Source organism: Pagrus pagrus (genome assembly GCF_965226575.1).
Source record: "Pagrus pagrus genome assembly, chromosome: 12".
Classification (NCBI taxonomy): Eukaryota; Metazoa; Chordata; class Actinopteri; order Spariformes; family Sparidae; genus Pagrus; species Pagrus pagrus.
The window spans coordinates 21,442,648-21,466,337 of NC_140196.1; the positions used below are offsets into that span (position 1 = coordinate 21,442,648).

The 23,690-nt window shown below is 44.7% G+C and overlaps 1 protein-coding gene across 1 annotated transcript; it reads right to left on the reverse strand.

Moving 5' to 3' along the window:
• Nucleotides 1–64: 64 nt before the first annotated feature.
• dnm3b (dynamin 3b) lies at nt 65–22,866 on the reverse strand. The gene is made up of 21 exons (XM_084369244.1): nt 22,528–22,866; nt 21,693–22,055; nt 18,981–19,054; nt 18,615–18,764; nt 17,002–17,205; nt 16,231–16,329; nt 15,857–16,017; nt 15,390–15,532; nt 15,058–15,193; nt 13,392–13,459; nt 12,639–12,777; nt 12,428–12,514; nt 11,902–11,972; nt 11,669–11,723; nt 10,111–10,224; nt 5,482–5,591; nt 4,213–4,327; nt 3,452–3,616; nt 3,067–3,299; nt 2,793–2,966; nt 65–1,795 (listed from the first exon to the last, which is right to left on the reverse strand). The coding sequence occupies exons 2-21, from the start codon at nt 21,851–21,853 to the stop codon at nt 1,753–1,755; spliced, it is 2,502 nt and encodes an 833-aa protein (XP_084225370.1). The 5' UTR covers nt 21,854–22,055; nt 22,528–22,866; the 3' UTR covers nt 65–1,752.
• Nucleotides 22,867–23,690: the final 824 nt, after the last annotated feature.

The following is a 23,690-nucleotide window of genomic DNA, read 5'->3' on the forward strand; positions in this document are numbered from 1 at the left end:
CATAAATATATACTTGACTCCAAACCCAGTTGTTTAAACAATAAACACTCTGTGGACAAAGTGAGACATTATGAGGAAGAAGTTTATTGAGGAGTGATACAGAGACACCGAAAATAACAACTGATGCATTTCCCAGCTTAACATTATGCCCTCTGCTAAACAATGCCGTCTCACTACAACAGGTACCATTTTGTTGTTGTCGTTGGTCTTCAGCAGATTTTTTTTATTTATTATTTTTTTTGTTCCACTTTTCCGATTCTCTTTCTACATTTAGCTTTGGCAATACAGAATTGTAATTCATGCCGGTAAGGCAGTCTAAATTAGAGAGAAGAGAGCATTTAGTGAATAGAGACACAGAGAACGATTAAAGCGCTAGGATCCTTGATGAGGTCTTTATAGTCCACAGGTACAGTATCTCCTTATCATTACCTATATACATCAGAACACAGTTTAGGCCCACATACACAATAACAAAGTGACAGAGAAGCACTTGAACATTGACGACAGCACCTTAAGCTCTGGCGCAGACGCTGACTTACAGACTGGCTTCAATGGTCGTGAGAGCGGAGGAAATAAGAGAGGTCAGACGAGTCGAGAGAAGAGAAAGAGCGCTAGTTTGTGATGTGCATGGAGTTGCATGTTTCGAACCTGAGAAAAAGGCTAAATGGAAACATGTAAATACATGTTCTCTGTTCGTTCAAGAAGGAACAAAATACTTTTTTTTTTTTTTTCTTTCAAGTGGCAAGTTCCATCGCACGTGTCAGCGTCTGTATCGGAGCTTAAGGCTGCGAGGGTCACAACTTGACCACCGATACAGCACAGGTGGACACCTATGACGGGGTTAAATGCGTTATTGAGGCTGTTTCCATATAGAGAGTACTGAAGGTGCTCCTCAGCCTTGCTATGTGTGTATGGCTGCTACTACAACACGGGAACAACTCACAAAAGTCCAACATTAAATTTTTACCCCCGGTGGGTTTTATGATTCATCATTAACAGCTTCGACCATGAAAACAAATACAACTGAAACGCCAACAAACGTGCAGACAAACGGCACATGCGCACGTGTTCCTCACACACACACCCTTACGCACACATACACGGAGTTACTCGCGCACAAACACGCACGTACACACACATACTAAGATACAACTTGTGTTCCTAAGAGAACATTAAGCTGATAATTAACACTTAATGGGGCATTATACAATAAATTAATACAATACTAAATCATACTCAGCCTACATATAGGCAAATTAGTCCCTCCCCTGTATACACACACACAAAACACACGCACGCACACTCTACATACACACACTCCCATGCAATAAAAGCAGCTTATGTGCCATGCTGCATTTTGGAATGAGTAGGGCAGTACGACTGCTGAGCGTATCCTCATGTAGAAGCAGCAAGTGGGGGGAGTGGCTGACTCGGTGAGGGGTTTATGTGTGGTGGTGGGTGGATGGGGGTGTAGAGGTTCCAGGGACTGATACTGGGTAGTGGATCTGCTAAAGCAAACCTGGACCGAAGGCGAGCAACAAGCGCACATACACATACACCACAAGACAAGTACCATACTGTACATAGATATATGGACATCGTCACCTGGCAGGAAATTGAGGGTCAAAGGGTCAGAGACTTCTGTGTCTGCACTAAGGAGAGACCAGGACAGCAGAGCCATGGCTGAGAGAGGAGAGGATGGAGGGGATGAGAGAGGGACGTGATGGGGGTGTGTGGAAGCCCTTCAGATGTTTATGGTGGGGCTTGTCTTGTAGGAGATGGTGGAGGTCGCCGGCTTGAGAAGAGAAGAGAAGAGAAGAGAAGAGAAGAGAAGAGAAGAGATTAGTTTTCAGTCTTCACACAAGTTTAACAGATGCTACAGTATGTTTAGAAAAATAAAAAGAGGGTCTTCAAAGAACAAAATGGTGAAAAAAAACTTCACACAAACGGTCAAAATTAGAAATGTAAAGATTCTTAAAAACAAAAATGAGGTGTTAGACGAGAAGATCGACACAACTCTCATGAAGCTACGGCCAACAGCTACTTAGCTTAGCTTAGCATAAAGATTCTGAGTGCTACATAACTCCCTTTAAAACGTGCCGTTTTGTGTGTCACCGTGCTCTTACTTGCCAGCCTTGAGACCCCAAAAATAGGGGGGATTTTAAAAACCGAAGCAAGACCCCCCAAGAGTCCTCCACTCAAAAAACTGACAATTTCAGAGACTTTGCTTCCTGAATTCTGGCGACTTTAACAGAATGAAAATAAAACAATAGGTAAACTGTTACAGAAATGTAATGTTATATAATTAAGAATTTTTTGCCCCTGCCCCTTAGATGGTCTGTGTACACCACTGTCCTCTCGATGATGACTGCCGCAGTGGGACCCCCGTGATTAACAGGAATATTGACCCAGCAGATTACGCAAAATGCCACATTCCTTTAAAACTATCGTAGGAAACAGGAATTATTTTCTTCACTGGAAATTTGCTTGAGTATTTCTTTCTCTTCTCTATGTCCTGAGCGTGTCTCACAAACTGAGGAGGACGAGGGGGGTGTTGTTTTACACTTTAGTCTTCGTACCGACTACAAAAAAAGATACGAAGTGTTAATTTGTGAGCTTTAGAGGTTGGATGGAGCCAGACTTGTTGTTTGCTCCAGAATGCTCCATGTTCTTTAGTTTTCCATTATGTCGTTCAATTCAATTATATGTGAAAAGATTCAATTTATTTGTTATTAATATGCAACATACACAACATCCACCTAACAGAACAGTTATGTGAAGGCTGTGTTTACCTGGGGATGCTAGGAGGAGCCCTGTTTGGGCGGCTGGGAGCCTGAGGACTGTCAGCACTGTTATTAAAGGGCCCCAGGGGTCCTGGGCGGTTTGGTGGTGGCGGGGCCCCTCGGGGAGCCGGGCGCTGGCCTGAAGACATCCTCCTTGGGGCGGTGGGGCTGGGTGGAGGTGACCTGGAGAAAGGATATAGTATTGAATGTGGTTTCGTAGGAAAAGAGCTCATGTAGCAACAGTTTTTGTTCATATGATCAGTTCAATTCCAGCCAACTTTACCTGCGACCACCTTGGCCTCCCATCCAGGATGTGTCAACAGGCGGAGGTACGGGGACAGTGATGGTGGATGTGGAGATATCACCGATGATGCCCAGCGCCTCCTTCAGGGCCTGGTGGGTCCTCAGCACCTCGTCCCTCCTCTGGGCCTGCTCCTGGGACTCGTCCATCAGGGCGTTCTGGTCACCCGCAGAGTATAGCTGGGCCAACAGCTCTGCATTGATGAACTCCTTCACCTATTGGCAGGAAGAGGTGACGCAGGATGGCGAGTCAGAATTGTGAGAATTATGGTCATTTTTTCACCATTTTTATCATTATAGTCGTAGAATCTTTAATACAGTAAAAAAAAAAAAAGCTGTCTTCAAACATCTGAAGGATCTTTTCTTACATTGTTGATCATGAGATGCATGATGGTCTTGGGCATGAGGTCCCGGATACACTTGTTGACGATCGCCATGTAGGAGTCCACCAGGTTACGGATGGTCTCCACTTTACGCTCCAGCTGAGGGTCCATGGAGAAGTTATCTGAGGTGGAGGTGGTCTCACTCTCAACCTACAGAGGGAGACAGGAGAAATATAATGAGACAATGAGAGAGAGGTGCACGGGAAAAGAGGGGCCGACATTTACAAAAGAAAAATGGGTGCATTGTATGAGTCTTTAAAGATGCAATATGCAAGAATTTCAGTTGAAAACATTCAAAAAATAACCAAACTTATCAAGAGAATGTGAAGAAATAACAGTCGACATAATGACATTTTGATGTCTATGTATTATTTTGCAGAGATATCTCGTGAAGTTAGCATAACCAGCTAGCCCCAGGCCCCTAGCTGCACAGCTAACTAACTGAGCTAACTAGCTAACAGCAGCTACAGTTAGCAGAAGTTAGTGGTTATGCTGTTGATATGCTGCCCCCTGTATGTTTTGAATATGAATTTGAAAGGATGCCAGTTCCTAAATATTGCACCTTTAATGGTGAATGCTTACATTCTGTTTTGAAATAACAGTCCTGTAAGTCCAAATTCATTTTCATCAAGTTTCAAAGGCAAAGGTTAGTAAAAACGACTATCTTGGAGGGGGGACAGGGAACCACAGCTCGTCATCCAGGAAGTAAAGGTCCACAAGATCAGAGAAAGAATGAGTTTACTCACCGTAATGACCTTCTCAGGATAGACACCAGCACGTAGGAGAGACGACTTCCAGCTTTCCACATCTTCCTGAGAGTCACAAGCCAACTCCAGGGTGCGATTATCCTTGTACACATTCCTACACACCATGACACAGGGCAACATGCATTCATGAAAGTGAAAAAAACAAAACTGCTCAGGTTCAACTCCATCAAAAGATACAAAATACAGAAGAATAGAAGTGTATTTAGTTAAAGGTGCAATATGTAAGATATTTAGTTTAAAACATTATAAAATTTACTAAAATTATCAACAGAGTTTAAAGAAATAACAGTTTGGATCTATGTACTGTGTTGCAGAGATATCTACTGAAGTTAGCATGCTAACCAGGTAGCCCCTCACCACTTTGTCCCTCTGGTCCTACAGTAAACAGCACCAACACTTCTCCAGTGCTCTGAGCTCCCTGTCCAGGCAGAGTCAGCTACTATGACTAACAGCAGCTGTAGTTAGCAGAAGTTATGGCTTAGTCTGATGATCTGTCGAGTATGAATTTTACAAGGGGCCAGCTCTTACATATTGCACCTTTATATAAATATTATAATTTGATGTAACTTATCTGAAAATGATTGACATGAAGCAAACGTTACAAAAAGAGTTAGAGAAAACATTTAAACTCTAAGCATCTGGAAGTACTGACAGTATTGGGTAATGGGATATTTTATTGTTTAGCTCTTTTTTAGGTTTCGAGCCAAGAACTTCTTCAAATGGATGAATGAATTACAATAAAACTTTTTACACGACGTTCCTCACCAATGACTCAAAGCTCGGGCCTGATATAAAACATTTTACATAGATTCACCCTGTTATGATTACAGTGCTGTCAGGGCTGTTTGTTTTCTCCTACATTGTTATCATCAACCTAATATTACAGCATTTTCATGTAATTCTGTTCTTCGAATTAACTGTTAAATGTTTAAAAATGTTATTTCATGCTATTGTACTAATTTGTCGCAATGTTTGTATTCCTCTAACACAAATACAAATGATAAACTCCATGAACTGAGCTGCGTATCTACTGGAAATGGTTCCAGTTTGTCCCAGTCGTACATGCAAGCATACATACTGTACTAAACACATAATCTAAAACATATTTCAGCCGCTGCACCAGCACACGGGCCCTGAACTCTCTAACTCCGTCTGCAGCACGTGATTGTCGTCAAAAGTTTTATTTGGAACTAGAATCTCTTTTAAAAAGAGACGCAGAAATTTTAATTTGAAGATCCCACAGCTGACCTTGACTCCGTATTGAAAATACAGAATATGTGCTTGCTGGACATGAAACTCTTCTCCACATCGCGGACCTTCAGGTTGTCCAGAGGGAGCATGTACTTCTTCTCCTTCTCCTGAGAATGAGAAAAACAGAAGGGTACGGATCGTGAGCGCTCTCATGACTAATGCGATTTGCTCTGTTTGTTATTTTCTAAATCGTTGTGCAATCAAATTGCTGCAACAAAAAAAAAACAGACGAGATCGGGTCCATAAGAGAAAGGTGAAATCAGGTTTTTAAAGAGGGAGGGGGGGTGAGCAAAGAGAAAAGGGGGTGACAGGAGAGAGGAGGAATGGGGGAGAAATGAGGGTGGGAGGTAGTGGGGGGTTGGGGCGGGGGGGTGGAGAAGGGGGAAGAAGCAGAAACAGAGAAAGAGAAGGAGAGCACATGTGGAAGTCATTACAGTGTGGGTCAAGACACAGTCGTTCTTCACGGTGCGTTTTTTGCCGGGGAGAGCTGGTAGCTAAAGGCTGAGTAAAGAGCTGATATGTGTAAACACTGGACATCCAGAGAAGGAACTTCTCGAACACAACGTTCGTCTTCTGAGGTCGCGGCTGTGACGCGACTCAAAAAGAGCCTGCGACGGATGCTCGGGCCGAAGCAGCTCCGCTCTCCTTTCCAACACTCCATCCCGGCCTCCATCTTTCTTAACTCTCTCCGTCTCTTTTCTTTTATCCCTCCCCCTCTATATTTTTTCAATATTTTTTCTTTCCATTCCAGAGGGGCCCACTTCCTGCCTGATTTTTTTTTGAAGAAGGAGGGAGAGAGAGAGAGGGAGAGAGATTAAATGACAGCCTGGCGTTAAAACTCAACATCTGGTAGTGCTTAGCAGCACACAGAGAACCAGGGAAGGAGGGAGAAGTTAAAGAGACGGCGGGCTGAAGGAGGAGGAGGAGGAGGAGGAAGAGAGACCGAGAAGAAGCAGCGCAAAAGTGGATTTGCAAAAGATTTGCAGAAGAAAGCCCACATCTGGTCCGAAGGTCCGGAAAGTGGCGGTAGAAGGTCGCAGGTAAGAATTAAGGAGGATGAGGAGAGAGGGGAAAGAAGAGAAGACAAGAAAAGTCTGCACACTCTTCTGGGTTGTATTCCCCAAGGGGTCACTGCGGCCCATATATGGTCACACGGGTCCCCTCCCTCTTCCTCTCTCTTCCTCTCCCTTTCTCACTCACTCACTCCCCCCCTCCGTCTCTCTCTTTCCCTCTTTTTTGTAATATCCCCTCCCTGAACGTGCAGCCAGTCTGTCCCAGTCGTCTGAGCGAATATGCCACGTCAAGGCTGGATACTCTTCATGGCCGGCGTGACCGAAACGGACCGCGAGGGGACCCAGAGCTCAAAACATCTAGCAAAACAAACAAACACGCCAAGAAAGAGACGTGCACCAGAGAGCGGCCAACACGGATGAGGCGACTCGCGGCTTTGAGGGGGTTTTCGATAAGACGGGGATCCTTGCTGGCAAAATGGAGAGGGGCGAAGGGAGGGCACAGAGCATCTGGAATGGCAGAAAAACAGCACTCAAGGCCTGGCTCTTAACTCCGGCTCCGTCCACCCAGTGTTCAGACTACCTGTTCATTGTCATACTGGTGTACAGTAGTCTGCACATTGGTTAGACTGGGCATGGACCCTCGTCTGTCAGTCTGTCTTTCTGTGTCGCTCTCTCTGTCTCTCTGTTGGCATCCGAGATGTGTGTTTTAATTTGTTGCATCTGTTCCTTCCTTCTCGCCCTTTGCTGTTCTCTGTATGTGATCTATGTCCACCTGTATTAAGTGCATTCTAACACTCACCACTTCCTTTTCACTGCTTTTTGGAATAAACATACAGCACCACTTTCCAACACTAACTGCAGATTTGACAACACAAAGTGTAAAAGAGAAAAGAAAGAAAAGAAAAAAAAATCCAAATTCTAAAAAGATCTGAAGCCAAAAGCTCACAAAATAGTGAGCTTTCATAATTTATAGCATGAATGAGTAAGTGTGCAGGCTGCTAGCCTGGTGCTCTGATGAAGATGTGGTCCACTGGAAGGGGGGGGGGGAGGAGGAGGAGGAGCGAGTGTGGCTGCAAAGCATCTAACACGGGCCAAAAAGGAACGAGGGCCAATCAATCAAGTGGAGTTTGAAAATACAGTCAGACACCTCCAGTGAAGTTATTTCTGTGGGTGGCCAGAATGGGGCTTGGAAGACTTGAGGCAAAGGAAAGGACACTGGTGTAAATTTCTGTGGTGTCAAATAACTGCAAGAGAAGTCGTAGGAAAAGTGTCCCGCAGATGGTGAAAGGAAGAAAGCACAAAGAAAATAACTACTGCTCAGTTAAATGAGACTTAGGAGAGGCTCTGTTGTCGGTTTTGAGGTGAAAATATGCGACTGTTCACTGTTTTCAGGAGGGATATTCTGCATTGTTCAGAGTCAAAACAGTGACTCATCATCATGAAGTGATAGCTCGGGGTGGGGGTGGGGGGGTATTGATATTTAATAGAAGGGTTTCTCTCTGCTGAAACATTGGGGGCTGATGTTTGGATTAAAAACTTGTGATTTTCCTGCCAAGAATGCGAGCGGCTCCAAAGCAACTGCCAACCACACCAAGAGAGGGAGGAGGGTGCGCGGATGTGTGTATGTGCATCCGCGCGTGTGCACATACATGCATACGCGACTTCAGAAAGTTCACGGAGTGTAAAACCAGAAATATACAAGGCGAAGCTGCGGAGTCTATAATTTCCTATATTACCACACCGGCGTATCACATGACAATCTGTAGGCCAGGCAGCGCTTTGCGGCCTGTGCGCCGTCTGAGTATGCTTTCATATATTTTGGGTGTCTGCGAGTGAACATTTGGTCGGAATTGGGACCGATCCAAATTTGCAAAAAGAAGAGGCAAATGCCTGAATTCCCAGTGGAAAGAGGTGGGGAGAGAAGAAAGAGAGGAAAGAAGGGAAACTCCGAGACAAAAGGGAAAAATGAATGGAAAGAACGAGTGAATGACAGAACCACGGCCACATACGTAACTCGTACAGTAAACTGCTCCATCACTGCGGTGATCCCCTCTTAAACAAAGGCTAAATGCTCTCAGAGAGTAAATTGGACGCAAGTTAAGTTGACCTACATTCAAGTGGAACCACACGTACAAATCTGTTTTACGATCAAGCCCGGAGAAATCACTGTTGTCTGCAGATTCTACTCTGTGTATCTGTTGGAGCTTCATCCTGGCAAGAGACTAAACAAGGTCCAACAAACAAACAGCAGAGCAGCAGCAACACCGACTGGCTCAATGAGTTGCAGTGTGTCCGCCTATCTACACTTGCTGTGCAGAATATCTTCCAACCTGTACAGCAGGCACAGACAGGCAGATAGACGTCAGCCCGCCGAGTGAGCCAGCAGGACGGACCAAATGCTGCATCCTGTCCATGCTGTCCCCTGTGTGTCATTGTTGGGCTTTCTGATGTATTATCAATGATAATGAGGACAAAAATAAAAAAATTCTGATTAAAAAAAAAAATTGTTCCAAAGACGTCCAAGTCATTTATCCAGTGTTGGTATGTATGAAGTTATTTGCTTGTTCCACTCTGCACAACATCAGACTGTCATCCATCAGTTTCAGTTGATTTCGTTTCCATTTTTTTGCAGTAAATTCTAATTTAAAAAGAGAATTAAAGATGCACATGGTAGTTTTTGGGAAGATGTTTTAATGAGAAGAGAAAGATCTTCACTGACTGATTCTTTTAAGCCCAAACAAACTAAATAAACAACCTCTCTTCATTGTCATGACTGAATAAACTGAATAAACAAACTGACCTTAACACAACTTCATACTGTGTTCTGGGGACCTTATTTTCCTCTGAGAACAGCTTGTTTATTCAGTTTGTATTATGACCTCATTCATATGGTAAATATTAAAATTTGAGTTTGAATTTCATCTTCAAAACTACACAGCGCCCCTGTAAATCAGAACAGCAATACCACAAAGAATATTTACCCTTCTTACTCAGAGGACATTCAGATGATCTCAACATAAATGTCTGAAATAAGAAATTGAAAAACAAATGGGGACAAGCCCACAAACCCTTAAACTCCTGAACAAGTCTGCTGTTTGAATTCAATCTATTAATTGGCTCAATTAAATTAAATGCCAAATATATTTAAGTATTTTTTTGAGAAAAAAAACATTTTAAAAGCAAGATTCTCTGATTCTAGCTCCTTTAAAGTGATTATGTCCTGTTTTCTTTACTCCTCTATGGCAGTGAATTTAATATCTTTGGGTTGTGGACAAAAACAAGACATTTAAGGACGCCATCTTGAGCTTTGGGAAACATTGATTGACATTTTTCACAGTTTTCTTACATTTTATAAACCAAACAACTAATCGATTAATCAAGAATATATACGCCCTTCTGCTGTTTGTTTACAGAGTGTTTTTGTTCAAAGCAGTGACACTGCTCAAAAACAGTAGAGTTGCTGCTCGGAAAAGACAAAACAATTAGCCAAAAGACACTAAAACGCTCTGTAAAGTTGAGGGGAACTGGTGAAAAGTCTCGATCTCTTTCACTTTACAGAGTCATCTGATCCATTGTCATTAGAGAAAATAGAGACAATAATATATAAACTTACCTCATCATCCTTGAACCAGGAGAGGCTCTCGGCGGTCAGCACAAACCAGTACTCTTTGGCTCCTCCCTTCATGATGCTGATGTTGTTGATGGTCAGCCAGCCTTTGCGGATGACCTGAGGGGAGGGTGAGGTGAGAAAGTCAGAAAAAGCTCTGATGCAAAAAAAAAAAGGTAAATAAAATAAAAACTCAGAAAACAAGAAGACGACAGGAGCTCTTCATCCACACTAATTTTGATGAATCAATCTGTGCACGTCACCGATGCATGAGTTGCGATGGGAATGTGTGTGAAGGTCGGGTTAGGTGTGTCTTTGTGACTCACTCAGAGCCTGGCATGTGACTGTGTGTCAGTGCGGTCTCATGCAAGCAACTGTGTTCACAACGTCACAAGCGGAGGCCCGTGTGAGCTCGTTACGTGGCCATTGTGTTAAGTGCCTCGAGCACACAATAAAGCGTGTGTCCGCGTGTTGTTGTGTGTGTGTTATCTGTGTTAGGTGTATTAACCCTACAAGCCCTACATAAACAGGCCTGTGGGCGCAGTGCCAAGTGATTATTAGGTTAGATTACTGTCAGTCTTGCACCGCCTAAGACCCACTAAGGAGGTTACCCAAATCATTACAAAGCCTTTCTGTCATAGGCGCAAATTAGAAAGCTGTTGTGCACGGATTCACACTTTCAGACTAAAAGTTGATATTTCAAATGCCAAAACCAAGGAAAATTTTATTTCTATTTAGGTGGCAACCCCCTGTAGTCTGCAGACCTTGGTGGGTGGAGGGGGTGTTAGAGATTAAACGGTTAGATAGTAAACTCTTACAATCAGGCCTGATGCGGGAGGAGAGGAGGCCTGCAACAGGAAGGAATGTGGGGGATTTAGAAACCTGGTGGCACTAAAAAAATGGCAGCTTTTCTTGTGCAACTCGTCTAAAAGAAAATGCCCCTGCCCACACACAGCCTGTCAGAGTGGGAAACGAGAAAATGACAGGTTTCTATGCAGCGGTGCGGCAGAGCGCCACACGATGGGCAGAAGTGTTACTGCAGGCACAAATGACATTGCAAACCATAACCCACAATGAGCGATACTCACCAACAGACACCCATAAGAGGGCAGCTGAGATTCTCACTAAGGGATGGGGATGAAATGCAAAGTGGCACCTTGATGACACAGGAGGGGTTCAAACAAAGGGAAATGTCTCAACAACAACACCAGTGATGATGGTGGCATAAAGTAATAGAACCCAAAGTGATTCTACTACTCAGATAAAATCATAGAGAAGCAAACAAACCACTGTACACAACTGGTGCCCCACTAAACATAATACAGCATGCATGACTTAAATATAAATCATAATAATAGAATCTAAGAAAACATAAGGTAAACATGTATATAACATAAAATGTGTGCGATGTGAAAGATGTACTGAAATGAAAGCGGATCAGATCTCTTTCATTTCAGCATCTCTCTCTGCAGTAGCCACCCTGCTGCTGTGTGGACGTGCCGTCCTGCCTTGACCTTGCGCTCTGCTGTTCGTGTATGACAGACGAGACTTGACAAACGCTCACCTGATTTCCCGCTGAACTCTGGCTCTTATTAGTCTGACTGCTCCTCTGCTGCGCACTGCGGTGGAGAGACAACAACGCGGGGAGATGGCAGGAGAGACGGGGTGACGGGGGAGAGAGGGGGGGAAAAACATGACAGGGGTAAAAGGAGGTCTTAACATTTGTTTTTCACAAGCCTCATGATCATAAATAATTTATTATTGCGGCGAGGCCGAGCTAATAGATAGAGTCTTTACTTAGCAAAGCCAATGAAGTCTTCGTGGTTAGTGTTGATGTAAGAGAGCTGGACGTCTATCAACAGCAGAACCTGGAAGACAACACAATGAACATGAAGTGAGTGTAACTTATTCTTAAACAAATACTTATATAAAAACTTGCCAGCATACATGTAGGTGAAAGAAGTCTGCAATTTAAGGGGCCCTAGCGAGCAATTTTGTCACCCCCATGTCTGAAACCCATGAAATATGTAAATTTCCACCATGTTTTTAATTTTGTGCCATGAGCTTTCGAGCACCATTTGCCCATCTTAAATGCAATTTATTTAAGCGAAAGAAAGAAATAATAATAATAATAATAATAATAATAATAATAGTATTTATTTAGCCAAGTTTTAAAGCACTTGACATAGAATTAAAAGATCTCTCCATATGAAGAAAAACTGACTGAGCTGTTTGCTTTGCGTACATATCTGCGTATGCGTGTCACAGATCTTCCCTCAAAAGCGAGTGTGTATCTCCATAATTACAAACTAATGAGTGTCACCTGGTCCTTGGCCCGACTCTCTCTGTCTCGGATGTGAGACGTCACGATTCTCTCTGTTTCCTCGCGCAGCATTGGGAAGCATTCCAGCTGAAAACACATCACACAGCTTATCACTCATCACACGTACTTGCATTACACATTTCACTTTTAATCATCGACTATCCTCCCCTCCTTCCCTCTTCCAAACCCCAGTAAAAACCACATGAACTACCTTGGTGGAGCACTGACGCACGGTGTTGATCAGTTCCTGGATGACCATGTCCACACACTTGACGCAGGGCCCCTTCAGCTTAATGATCTGCTTCTTCACGATGGCCTCAAACGCCATGTCTGGGGTGAAAAGTCCAGTCCTGAAACACACCAAGAGGAAGAGAAGAAGGATATAATTGTGATGAAATATGGATTCCCTTTTCAATGACGTCTATTTTTATCTTTAATTTGGTTCTTCCAGTAGTAACCATAGCCTTTATAGTGAACAGTCAGTGGCTGCTATAATAATAAAAGGGTTACTGCCAAAACCTTTCTTTTCATGGCAGATAGCGGCCCCTGCTATTTTTTTTGGAGAGAATTCAGGCTGAAATGTGGTGTTTCTTTAAATGTCGGACTCTCTTTCACTTGGGTGGCAATTTTTTTCGCTATGGTGGCTAACCGCTGCTGAGTCAATATAGAAACACACGGAGAGGCTGAGCTAAAAGAAGAAACAAAGAGGGACAGCATGCTCCTCCCTTGTTCACAAATCCCCACACAGACCATGTTTTTTAGGCTGCTGGCAAACCAAATTAAAAACCTCTGTATTTTTACTTGTTATGATGTTTGCTACATCAACGCTAATACATAAGACTGTCTTCGGACTGTGAATACATGCAGTCGTACCTTTATAATGTTAACAGGCAGAAAGAGGAGATTCACCCAATAGTGTATCTTAAATATTTGGAGGACTTTTTGGTGGCTGAAAGAGTCCTACCTGATACCGTGGATGTTCTTGATGGCATAACTGATCTCCCGACGCATCTCCTTCTCATCACACTCCATCTGAGGGGAACAGAGAGGTGTAGTTTAGACAGGGGACACAGGGAGTGGAGTTGTGAAACTGTAAAAGATGAGACAGCATCAAGAGATACAAAGAATAATTACAATATTAAAAAAAAAGAAGGAAAACAGCACCAAAAGCTGTATTTGTACAATGAGTTTGAACAGGCACTGACAGTAGTGAAGCTGTTCAGGGATCATTCAAGAGACAATCAGTGAATCAGAGAACATGAGAGGCTGTGCATGAGGAGATGGGAGGAAACATGACGATGACAAAGAAAACAAAGGAGGAAACTGAGTGTAAAAAGTGTCATTTAGTCTAATATTCAACCAAGTGTTAAAGAGTTTTATTATTCCAGTTGCTCCCTGTGCAGTTTCAGGAAAGTGTAACTGTCTTTAAACAAGATAGAATCGTGCGGATGACTCAGTGCAATAGCTGTCAGTGAGGACTGAGGTCATTAACGCTGTTTTTTCTGTTAGCAAATGAGGGAGCAGAGATCCATTATACTTAAATTTGACTGCCTTATGGTCAGAATTTTCTGAGGGTGTGTTTGAAAGGCTTGGGCCCTCGTTCATTTTAAAATCAGGACCACAGGCATCCGGTTAATGCACTAAAGAAAAACACAAGACATTAACGCCCAATTTAAAGGGGGAGTAAGCGATTCTGGAGAAAGATTGTTGATATTATTTCAACTCAACAGACAAACAAACACAGCCTGCCTTCAGCGCTCCTTCAGAAGCTCCGCCCCCCAAATGCATGGATTGGACGCACATTGCCATGGCAACGACACTAACAACTGGCCGGCTGTAACAAAAAAATGGCCGAGTTCGGAGTGTCTGCTGCCCGGGGGTAGGTTAGCACCTGTGAGTAATGTTACACAGGTTCTGCCGAGAAATTACAAGTGAACGAACGTGAGGTCTGCTGTGGCAAGTAAAACTGATACAGGGTGCCCCAGTAGCTCAGGGGGTAGAGCGACGACCCACATACAGAGGCTTTGTCCTCGCTGCAGCGGCCCAGGGTTCGAGTGTGCCGCCCTTTGCCGCATGTCATCCCCCTTCTCATCACATTTCCTATCACCTCTAAACTGTCCTGTCGATATAAAGCCATAAAACAGCCACAGAAAAATATTCTGCCATTATTGGCATAATAAAAAAGATTTACATTTGTTTTCATACAAAGTTGGCGTGGTTATATCGCTTTCATATCTTTCATTACAATCATGGTGTATCTCCATTCATCACGGGTGAGGATGCAGAAGAGTAACTGGCAGAAGACCAGGCGGAGGGCAGTGTGCAACTGGTTCCTCTGTTGCTGATTGGCTAGAATAGTGTTGTGTAGTACTGTCCAAGCCACATTGTTCCTCATTTTCAGACCCAAGGCTGCGAATGAACAGTAGATTTCTCTTCACATAGCTAGAATTAATATCTACATTTATAGCCCTCTCCTAAATTAATATGCATTAATGGCACACAGAGCCTGAGGAGATATTCACTCAGTTTGACAAAAAGTGTATCGTCTCAGACTCGCTGACTGCACCTTTAAAGAAAAACACCACTGGTATTTGAAAGAGGTCAAAAGTGCAGTATGTGCAATATATCACCTTGACCAGTTCAAAGGGGAAACGCTCGTGAAAGATTCGGTTGATTTTGGCTCCACCAGACAGCTCCACGGTGTCCACCTGATCCCCTGAACCCTCGATCCTTTTCTCAAAGTCCACAGAGAACTGCTGCACCATCCTGAAACAACGGACAGAGTGCAATAAATAAAAGGCAAGCAACGACGTCTGACCTCTCGGACATAAGCCGACAAGCAACGGTTGCCAAGTAGGAAAGTATCATTTTTACAGAAGTGAGATGTTTTTGCACGACGCTCATTTTTTATGCACTGAATCTAATGTAAACGCTCTTGTCGTGAGCAAACTGGGGTACTGACTGCAACAGCTGCTTTGTTTTGCGGGACGGGTCATCAGGTCGGTATCCCCGGTATTCCTCGGCCTCCTTGTCCAGAGCCAACAGCTGGGACTGCAGCTTGCTACGGAACCCTGGCAGCGTGTCCCGGATATGGTTGGTCAGTTGCTATGGAGACACAAAGCCGGAAAAATGACAATCGCATAGGAGCACCGATAAGTAGATTATGTTACTGGCATGTTGGCTGCACTGGCTGCAGAGATTTACCATCAAGAGTGTGTCACACAGTAACAATGCCGAAAAAATGTGGAATCCACGCCTGAGTGAAATGATAAATTATTACAAGCTGAACTAGAAAGAGAGTGCGTTTTCCACCTACTGACACTCACCCACGTTGGCATGCCGTACAATGGAAGTGAAAAAAAAGTCTACCCTCGTATTAATTATGTAAAGTGCGCTGTGGGAAAGCACTACGAGTAAATCTAGGATCACCTCGTTGAGCACTCTCTGCAGCCGTGGGGTGCCCATCTTTTCAGCCATGTGCCTGTACGACGGGTGGGACAGGAAGAACTTCCTCTCAGCCTCCAGAGCCGCCTTGATATCTTTCTTCCCATCGATGTCTTTCTGACTGCGATTCACCACTCCGATATAACCTAGGAATTAATAAACAAACGGAGAGAGAAATAATGAATGACAATCCCAGCAGAGAAAGGCAGCAGTGGCACGAGCAAGATCAACAGAAAAAGCAAGCATTGGAAGAGGAGAGAAGGTAGGATGAGGACAGAGATGTTGGACAAAAGAGAAAGAGAAAGTAGAAGAGCCAAAAGACGTGTCTGGCTCAGCTCACTGTGCTGTGCAACACACACCTCTTCGTAGCGGCAGCAGTTTGTTCTCCAGCACATCTCGAGCGTCTGTGCCCTCGTCCATCAAATCCAGTTTGGTGATCACTCCGATGGTCCTCATACCTTTAAAAGGGTTCAAAAAGAGCAAAGGAAGGATGTAAAAATGCAACAATTTCTGGTACCATCTTCTTCATTGTGAGTATTTTCTGCTGTTTTATATCATCGTAAACTGAATGTTTTGGTGTCAAACTGTTGTTTCGTTCTTCTTTCTTCACTGTTACTCTGATTTGATTCCATCTCTTTTAACTCACTCTCCTTGTCTGATGTCATTCATCCCTCCCGCAAGGTTATTTAGTCCAAGTCCTCCTCTGTCTGGCTAATTCTATCCTCTCTCCTCTCCTGTGTCCTCCTCTTCTGTCTGAAGGTCAAACTCTTTGGGCATTGAATTAATTTGATTTCTTTCTCCTTTCTTACCCTTCGTATTTATCCCAGTGTCTTTTTTTCTATCTCCTGGATTTATCTTCTTACGTCTCGCCATTTATCTTTTGACGCCACCCTTATCCTCCATTTTCCCCTGCTCTCAGCCCCTTGTTTCTAATAATAATGTGACACTTGATCGATCCCTTTAGGGATATTCTGTTTCCACAATCAGAGAGGTCAAAGGACAAGGTCAGACACTGAGAACCATCCCGCAGCTGATACAGATTTGATGTGTTCGCCTCGCCAATCGTTCATATGCATTCATTCCTCTTTCCACATCTCCCCTGCAGGCTCCTTCACTCCCACTGTCCTTACCCTGAGGATCCACATCCTTTGCGAGTTTGAGAGCGTCAGAGTTGGCCAGGTCAGTGTTGGCCGGAGTGACGGCCAGGATCAGGCAGCTTTCTCTGCAGATGAACTGCATAATCATGTCCCTAATCTGCTGCTCGATGTCCACGGGCTGGTCTCCGACCGGCACCTTGGTGATCCCCGGCAGGTCGATGAGAGTCAGGTTCAGCACTGCACAGTCAGAGGAATACAAAATAAGGAGAACGAGCCATACTACTGTGACATTTTGTTAGCCGGAGAGGGATTTTATTTACATTTTTTCATCCTCTTCAACATTGCCCTCTAAAACAGGAAAAAATAAATACGTTAACAATCAGAACTGTATTTACACACAAAGAAGCTGAAAATAATATATAAAAATCCACATAACAGTTAGTCTTTAAACTGATGATGATAAATTCATCAATAAGTTGTTTATCAGGCCTTTTCCAAGTTCTTAGGAACCAGCTAGCTTCAAACTAGCATTACAATGGTGTTGCACCATTAAAACTTCATGGATGTCTTTGTTTGGATTGCTAGATTTCCGAATATAGCTTCAGGGGGACAAGCTATATGCTCACCAAGCTATCTTACAACCCTTTGTTAATGTAGATATTAGTTTGTTAGTTAGTTAGTTCATAGTGTTAATGTAGTTGAGTAGGACAGGAAAATGTCTGACTATGCTAGCCTTGAGGCGGAGGTGGTAGCTCCTTCTCCATTGTTGAGATGCAAGAGCGATAAAATAGTAGTTGGTTGAAGTAAAACATTACCAGGTCTCAGTGTCATTTATAAAATCATTTTTCTTGCTATTAGTATTTAAATAACATAACATGGTGGGTCAGTTTTCCTCCTTTCCTCCCCAATTTCTAGAGTCACAAGCCGCCACTGAGCCAAACCAACAACATCTGGTCAACTAAGCTAACGCTATTAGCATTCCGTTTTGTAAGTTAGGATTTACATTATTATCAAACAGCATTTAAATCTAGTATGGGGTTAGATACGTTGGCCATATTCCTTAACTAAGTTACCTCTACTGCTCTTCATCCTGAACAGCGTACACGTTAGCAAGCAAGCTTCATCATTTGGTTTCCATTAGCTAGCCTACACAACAGTTAGCACAACTGGCAGCTTGTTGGTGTAAATATCAAAGCTGACACGTACGTCCAACAATGTTTCTGTTTTATAACTTGTTGTAATTTAGTGCATGTGTAAGCTAAATCTCCATTTAGTAACTGTTGTACATCATAAGTATATGCTAAGGGCTAACAGCAGTAAGCTAATGCCAAACAACTCACAGTATCAGTTTAAATGGAGCTTAAGTGGCAAAGGATCACAGATGGTAGAAAGCTGATTAGTTAGTCCACCATTTCAAATTCAATTCACGTCAAGGCTCTGGTTATTCACTTTAACAGAGCAAACAATCAGGACGTTAGTATAGCCTCAGTATGGTGTGTTTGAATATGAATGAACCAATTTTTTAAAAAGCAATTAGTCCAAAGAGAAAGAATATGATGACTCACAGCTTCTCACAGTCTACTATGACTCAGAAGTGTTATTGCGTGATGTCACCCGACAAGGTGAGCTGAGTTACGGCTTCATACCGTGAGGGGAGTAAACCCGCAGGTTGATGGGGACGGGAGATATGCCTTTGTTGGCCCCCGTGATGCGGTCCGTCTCTGCCTCGATCTCTTGGCGAATCTCGTCGAAATCTGTGAACTTCTTCCCTTTGCAGTGGAGGAATTCACCCCATTCTGAGAGGATGCAAATGAAGAACACAGAAGTGAGATTAGTGGTGGCTGTGCTCCGTCTGTATGAAGAGGAAAATAATGCCAGTGTGAGAGGGAAAAAAGCCAGGGAGAAAAAAGCAGTCGCATTTAAAACAGGGAGAGGGGGAGGCCGCGTTTGAGCGTATGTGTGTATGTGTGTGCATGCTGGCATGTGTGGGTGTGTAATGTGTGTGCGCCCACCTGCAGTGGCACTGATAAGCTGCAGAACCAGGGGCCTGCGGGTGACAATACCAGATCCACGGGGCAGAAAGTCCCTAAGGAAAGACATTGCTCATTATATTTAACCATCCCCAATGTAAACATGTATCATAGAGTGCAGGGCTGGTTATATGGGGCATAATGATATCTTCATCTGGAGGCTTTTTGTCTTTTTAACTCTTGAAAGGCACATTTCTTATAATTGCAGTCTTTATAATGGTATGCCAGCTTCTGTACAGCCTTCAATGTCACTCATCTGGTATGCTATGAGCCAGTTCAACACAGTGTGAGTGTAGTGGGTGCCATTTTAAAACAACAGCTCCTGTAGCTTTCAGCTGCTGCCGCAACAAAGTGCTCAAAATGAAGAGCTGCACTGCTCTCAATTAAAAACGATGACATGGCCTGATGGGTTCCACACCAGCTCATCTTGTCCACTAGTCATGGCAGCCATCATGCCAACCCTCACGTGCTACAGGTCTGCTCTGAGAAACCTTATTAACGCATATCGACCCTAGGAACTCCCTCAAGTGGGCCGAGTTAAAAAAAGACCGGCCCACCACTTGTCCATTCAGCGCTGTGCAGAGCCAGTTCTGGACAGATGGACCATTACTCAGCATCACGACTCTCAATGAGGCTGGAACAGGACAAATCAATGCGTCCATCTGGAACTGCACATGTTTGTTAGACACAAACTACTTGGTCACACTGAAGACAATCTAGTTAATGGCCTGTGACTGTGTCTTCTTGAAATGGCGATAAAGAGGTCCACAAAGTCGGTGAAGAGACAGATTGAAATAAGAGCGTCTTAAAGCGTCTTTTATCTGACCTTTCCTACTCTTGTCTTCGAGACCCCCAGCTTATGAAACATTTTCTGCCAAACATTCAGAGTCTACAGCCTTACTCAGACAACCCTTAGGACGTAATCAAAAATAACCCTGATGACATCATCAAGGTTACTTACTCAGACATTAGAGAGCTCCCTCCAGAGCCGCAGAAGACAAACTGATGTCACAGGCTGAGTGCTGACGAATAAACTGACCTTTATATGTCAAACGGACGGAGTGACCCTTTAATTTGTTACATATTATATCACCTGGTGCAGCCACGGCACAGCTAATGAAATGCAACAATAAATGAATCAATTTTGAGAGTTAATGTTTCAGAAAATTCTGAGATTAAAGGGGCAATACGTACAAGTTTTTGTTTGAAAACATTCAAAATGTAAAAATCATCAACAGAATGTGAAGAAATAAGAGTTGTATCAAAGATTTGTGCTTTCGAGATACCTATTGAAGTTAGCATGCTAACCAGCTGGCTCTGGCCTGTCCTTTTTCATAATACTAGCTCCCAGTCCAGACCGCTACCTGCAAGGCAAACTGAGCTAACAACTAACAGCAGCTACAGTTAGCAGCTACAGTTAGCAGCAGTTAGCGGTTACTCTGTTCTAAGTGCTACTTAAAGGAGCAGTGTGTAAAAGCGGCCACCTATTTGAATCATACTCCAAACAAATGGGGGACAGCATATCATCAGAGTAACCGCTAACGGCTGCTAACTGCAGCCGCTATGAGCTGAGTTTGCTCTGCAGCTATCGGTCCAGACTCGGAGCTCATATTGTGAAGAAGGACAGGCCGAGGCTAGCTGGTTAGCATGCTAACTTCACCAGATATCTGTGCAACGCAATATATAGCTACATCTTTGATAGGATTCCATAATTCTTACTTCAAGCAGCAGGCAGCATATCCGCCTGAGTAACCGCTAACTGCTGCTAACTAGAGCTGCTGTTATCTAGTTAGCTTGGTAAAACGTGCATCTATTGGGCTCGAACTGGAAGCTCGGAGCACCAGGGGAGTGTTGGTGTTTACACCGCTAGCACAGGAGCTTTGCACTGGTATGCTATCTGAGGCTAGCTGGTTAGCATGCTAACCCCAGTAGCTATCCCTGCAGTACAACACAAAGACGTCACAACATCAAAACTGTTATCTCTTCGCATTATGTTGATCATTTCATTTGCCTGTTTGTCGACTGTTTTCAACTAGAATTCTTACATACTGCACCTTTAAATAAACACTAGACTAGTTGTTACAGACAGAATCCAGTCCTGGTTTCACTGGGGAAGCGCCTGATCCTTACATCGAAGGAAAAAAAATGCAGCTGCTCATAATTTATTTGTTGTGAGTGACCAAAAATCCAGGGCGAGATGATGAATATTCATGTGTTTTCAGGAGTGGGCGCTGACGCTGCTGCATGTGCAGTAAGGATGATGATTTAAAATGGACACATGCAGCCTCTGGACTCATTTCATACAGCAGGGAACATGACAGTGTTGTTTCTTTATAGGGTCAGCGCAGTATTAATGAATGTGAGAGAGGATGCTTGGAAACTGAAGAAGCGGTGGATGTTTCTAGGACTGTGAAGGGGCCCGACTGCAGTTTGGTGCTGATTGGGCTGAAAATCCCTCAGGTGCTGCTGTAACCCAAATACCACTTCCCTGCACTGCTCTGCTAAAGTGGCCACATCACAGTGTTGTGTGTTTAAATATATACACACAGCACAGAAACATATCTGAGGAGGCGCTGCAAAGCTGGGCAGAGATGGTTTGAACTCTGCACAGAGAGATTGGCTCCATAGGCCTCTTATGTCATCCTCAAGGTTAACGGGAGAAGGGATTATCCTATTTCTGGTGGTCATCTTTACCTGCCGACAAAGTTCTCCAGCACCGAGCTTTTCCCTGCGCTCTGGCCGCCGACCACCGCGATCTGCGGCAGGTCCAGGTTGCAGGCCTGCCCGATGGAGCTGAAGGCATCCTGCAGCTTGTTGACCAGCGGGATAAGGTCCTCCATGCCACGGTTTCCCATGGTGCCTTTGGACGGAGGGACTCGGGATCAGCGAATGGAGTGAGAGAGAGAGCTAGAGAGAGAGAGAGAGAGAGAGAGAGAGAGGAGGGAGGGAGGGGGGAGATGTGGCGCTGCTATATTAGTCCAGGATACCGCGGTGCTTGTTGATGTAGTGAAGTCATCTAGCCGCGCGTTGCCCCGAGCCAAGCGAGGGTCGGACCGACTGTGGGTGATGGAGAGAGAGAGGGGGAGAGAGAGAGAGAGAGAGAGAGAGAGAGAGGTGCAGAAAGGAGAGATGTGAATAGACAGGGACAGACAATTGCGCAGTTGCTTACCACAACCACCATAACCTCTCTCTCCCCCCCTCTCTCTTTCTTGCATAAACACACACACACACACACACACACACACACACGCACACACAGACACACACACACACACAGCGAGCCGCACGAAGCCTATAGTTTCAAGGGCATTTGGTGAGCGCGGCTCCGTAGGCTCCACACAGTCACATTGGACGGACCCGTGCGCTCACGGCTCCACAAATCACGCACCAATCACGCGTAATGACGGCAAAACAAAAGCATCGCTCCGTGCGTGCAAAACAGCCGCTGATATACAGTAGAAAAACAGTGAACAGAGAGCACATCACGGTCACAATCACACACCGAGGTGCCGTGTTTCTGTGCGCCTACCCCGCCTCAGGATTCCCTCGGTGTTTTCAGTGGCCGATGGTCCCGGTCGCTGTCCAGTGCTGAAACGACGCGCAGATCAGGCAGCAAAGACAAGTGACAAGACCCTGGACGATTATACAAGCACCACCTGCTATGGCGGTGCATCGGCTTGATGTCGGCTTCCTGTGCATCCAATGCGTCCGCCTGTGCGCCTCGTTCCGGTCGGCTGAATGTCAGCGCGGTCTCATCCCGAACACAAATTCGCCTTTGACAGATTAATCATTTTTTCGCCCCTCTCCTCGGTTCCGCGGTGTGATTGCGAAGCTGCGCCTCGCTCCTACAGCATATCGACGCGGCGGAGGGCCAATGGGACGCCGCGCTTCTCCGCCTCGTCCGCGATCCCGCGCTTCCCATTGGCCGCGCGGCTACAGGTTAGGCCTACCTGAGCCCGCCCCCTGTTTACATCCGTGCCATTTCTGCCGTTGTGAGTCATGCGGCACGGCTGCGCATCGCTGCAACAGAAGAGGTGGATGCGCTCCTTCAGATCCCCGCAGTAGGAGCAGAAACCAGCTGTCGTAAATTACATACACCACCGTGTCATACATGCTACAGGCCGTGGCAGGCATTTTTAAGTCTCACATTAAAGCACGGCCGTGGTGGTGAGCCGCATCCTTTATGACATGTGAAGCCCAGGAGGGGGTTGCTTTAACCGGACAACACAAAGTGTGACGCTCGGTCCCAGATTGTCACAGCAGGCCCAGGCTGGTGGAGGCGGTCATGCGGAAAGGACGCTGCCATTCCGCCTTAACCCCCTCTCAGGACAACATCTGTGCCACATGACAAGTGTCTCTCTTTCCTCCGCTGGATGTGAACATCCGCCTCTCATGAGATGATCTGTGAGGACAGATCTAATTTGCTTCCTCTGCAGAAGAGGTTGGAGGGAGATCTGATATGCATGGAGGACATAAGAGGCAGAGCTCAGTGCTTCCCCCCTCCATCTGCCTGTGACAGTAAAATCTCATCGATTTAGTCAGTATTTGCCCTTTTCATTATGGTCAGGCCTCTTGAGATGGGTCGAGTCGTGCTGCAGTGAGCTGTGGTATCACTAGGTGGCAGTAAAGGCCTGACCACTGCAGCTCTGTGGTGGACACTTCCATCATTCAAGAACTGATATTAGGTGGTAA

Excerpts from the sequence above, each read along its gene's own strand:
- dnm3b (XM_084369244.1), bottom strand. The coding sequence starts at position 21,853 with ATGGGAAACCGTGGCATGGAGGACCTTATCCCGCTGGTCAACAAGCTG. Across the intron at positions 15,194-15,389 it reads AAAACAAAGCAGCTGTTGCA|GATGGTGCAGCAGTTCTCTG; the intron begins GTCAGTACCCCA and ends CCGTTGTTTCAG. Across the intron at positions 12,515-12,638 it reads TGCGTCAGTGCTCCACCAAG|CTGGAATGCTTCCCAATGCT; the intron begins GTAGTTCATGTG and ends ATGTGTTTTCAG.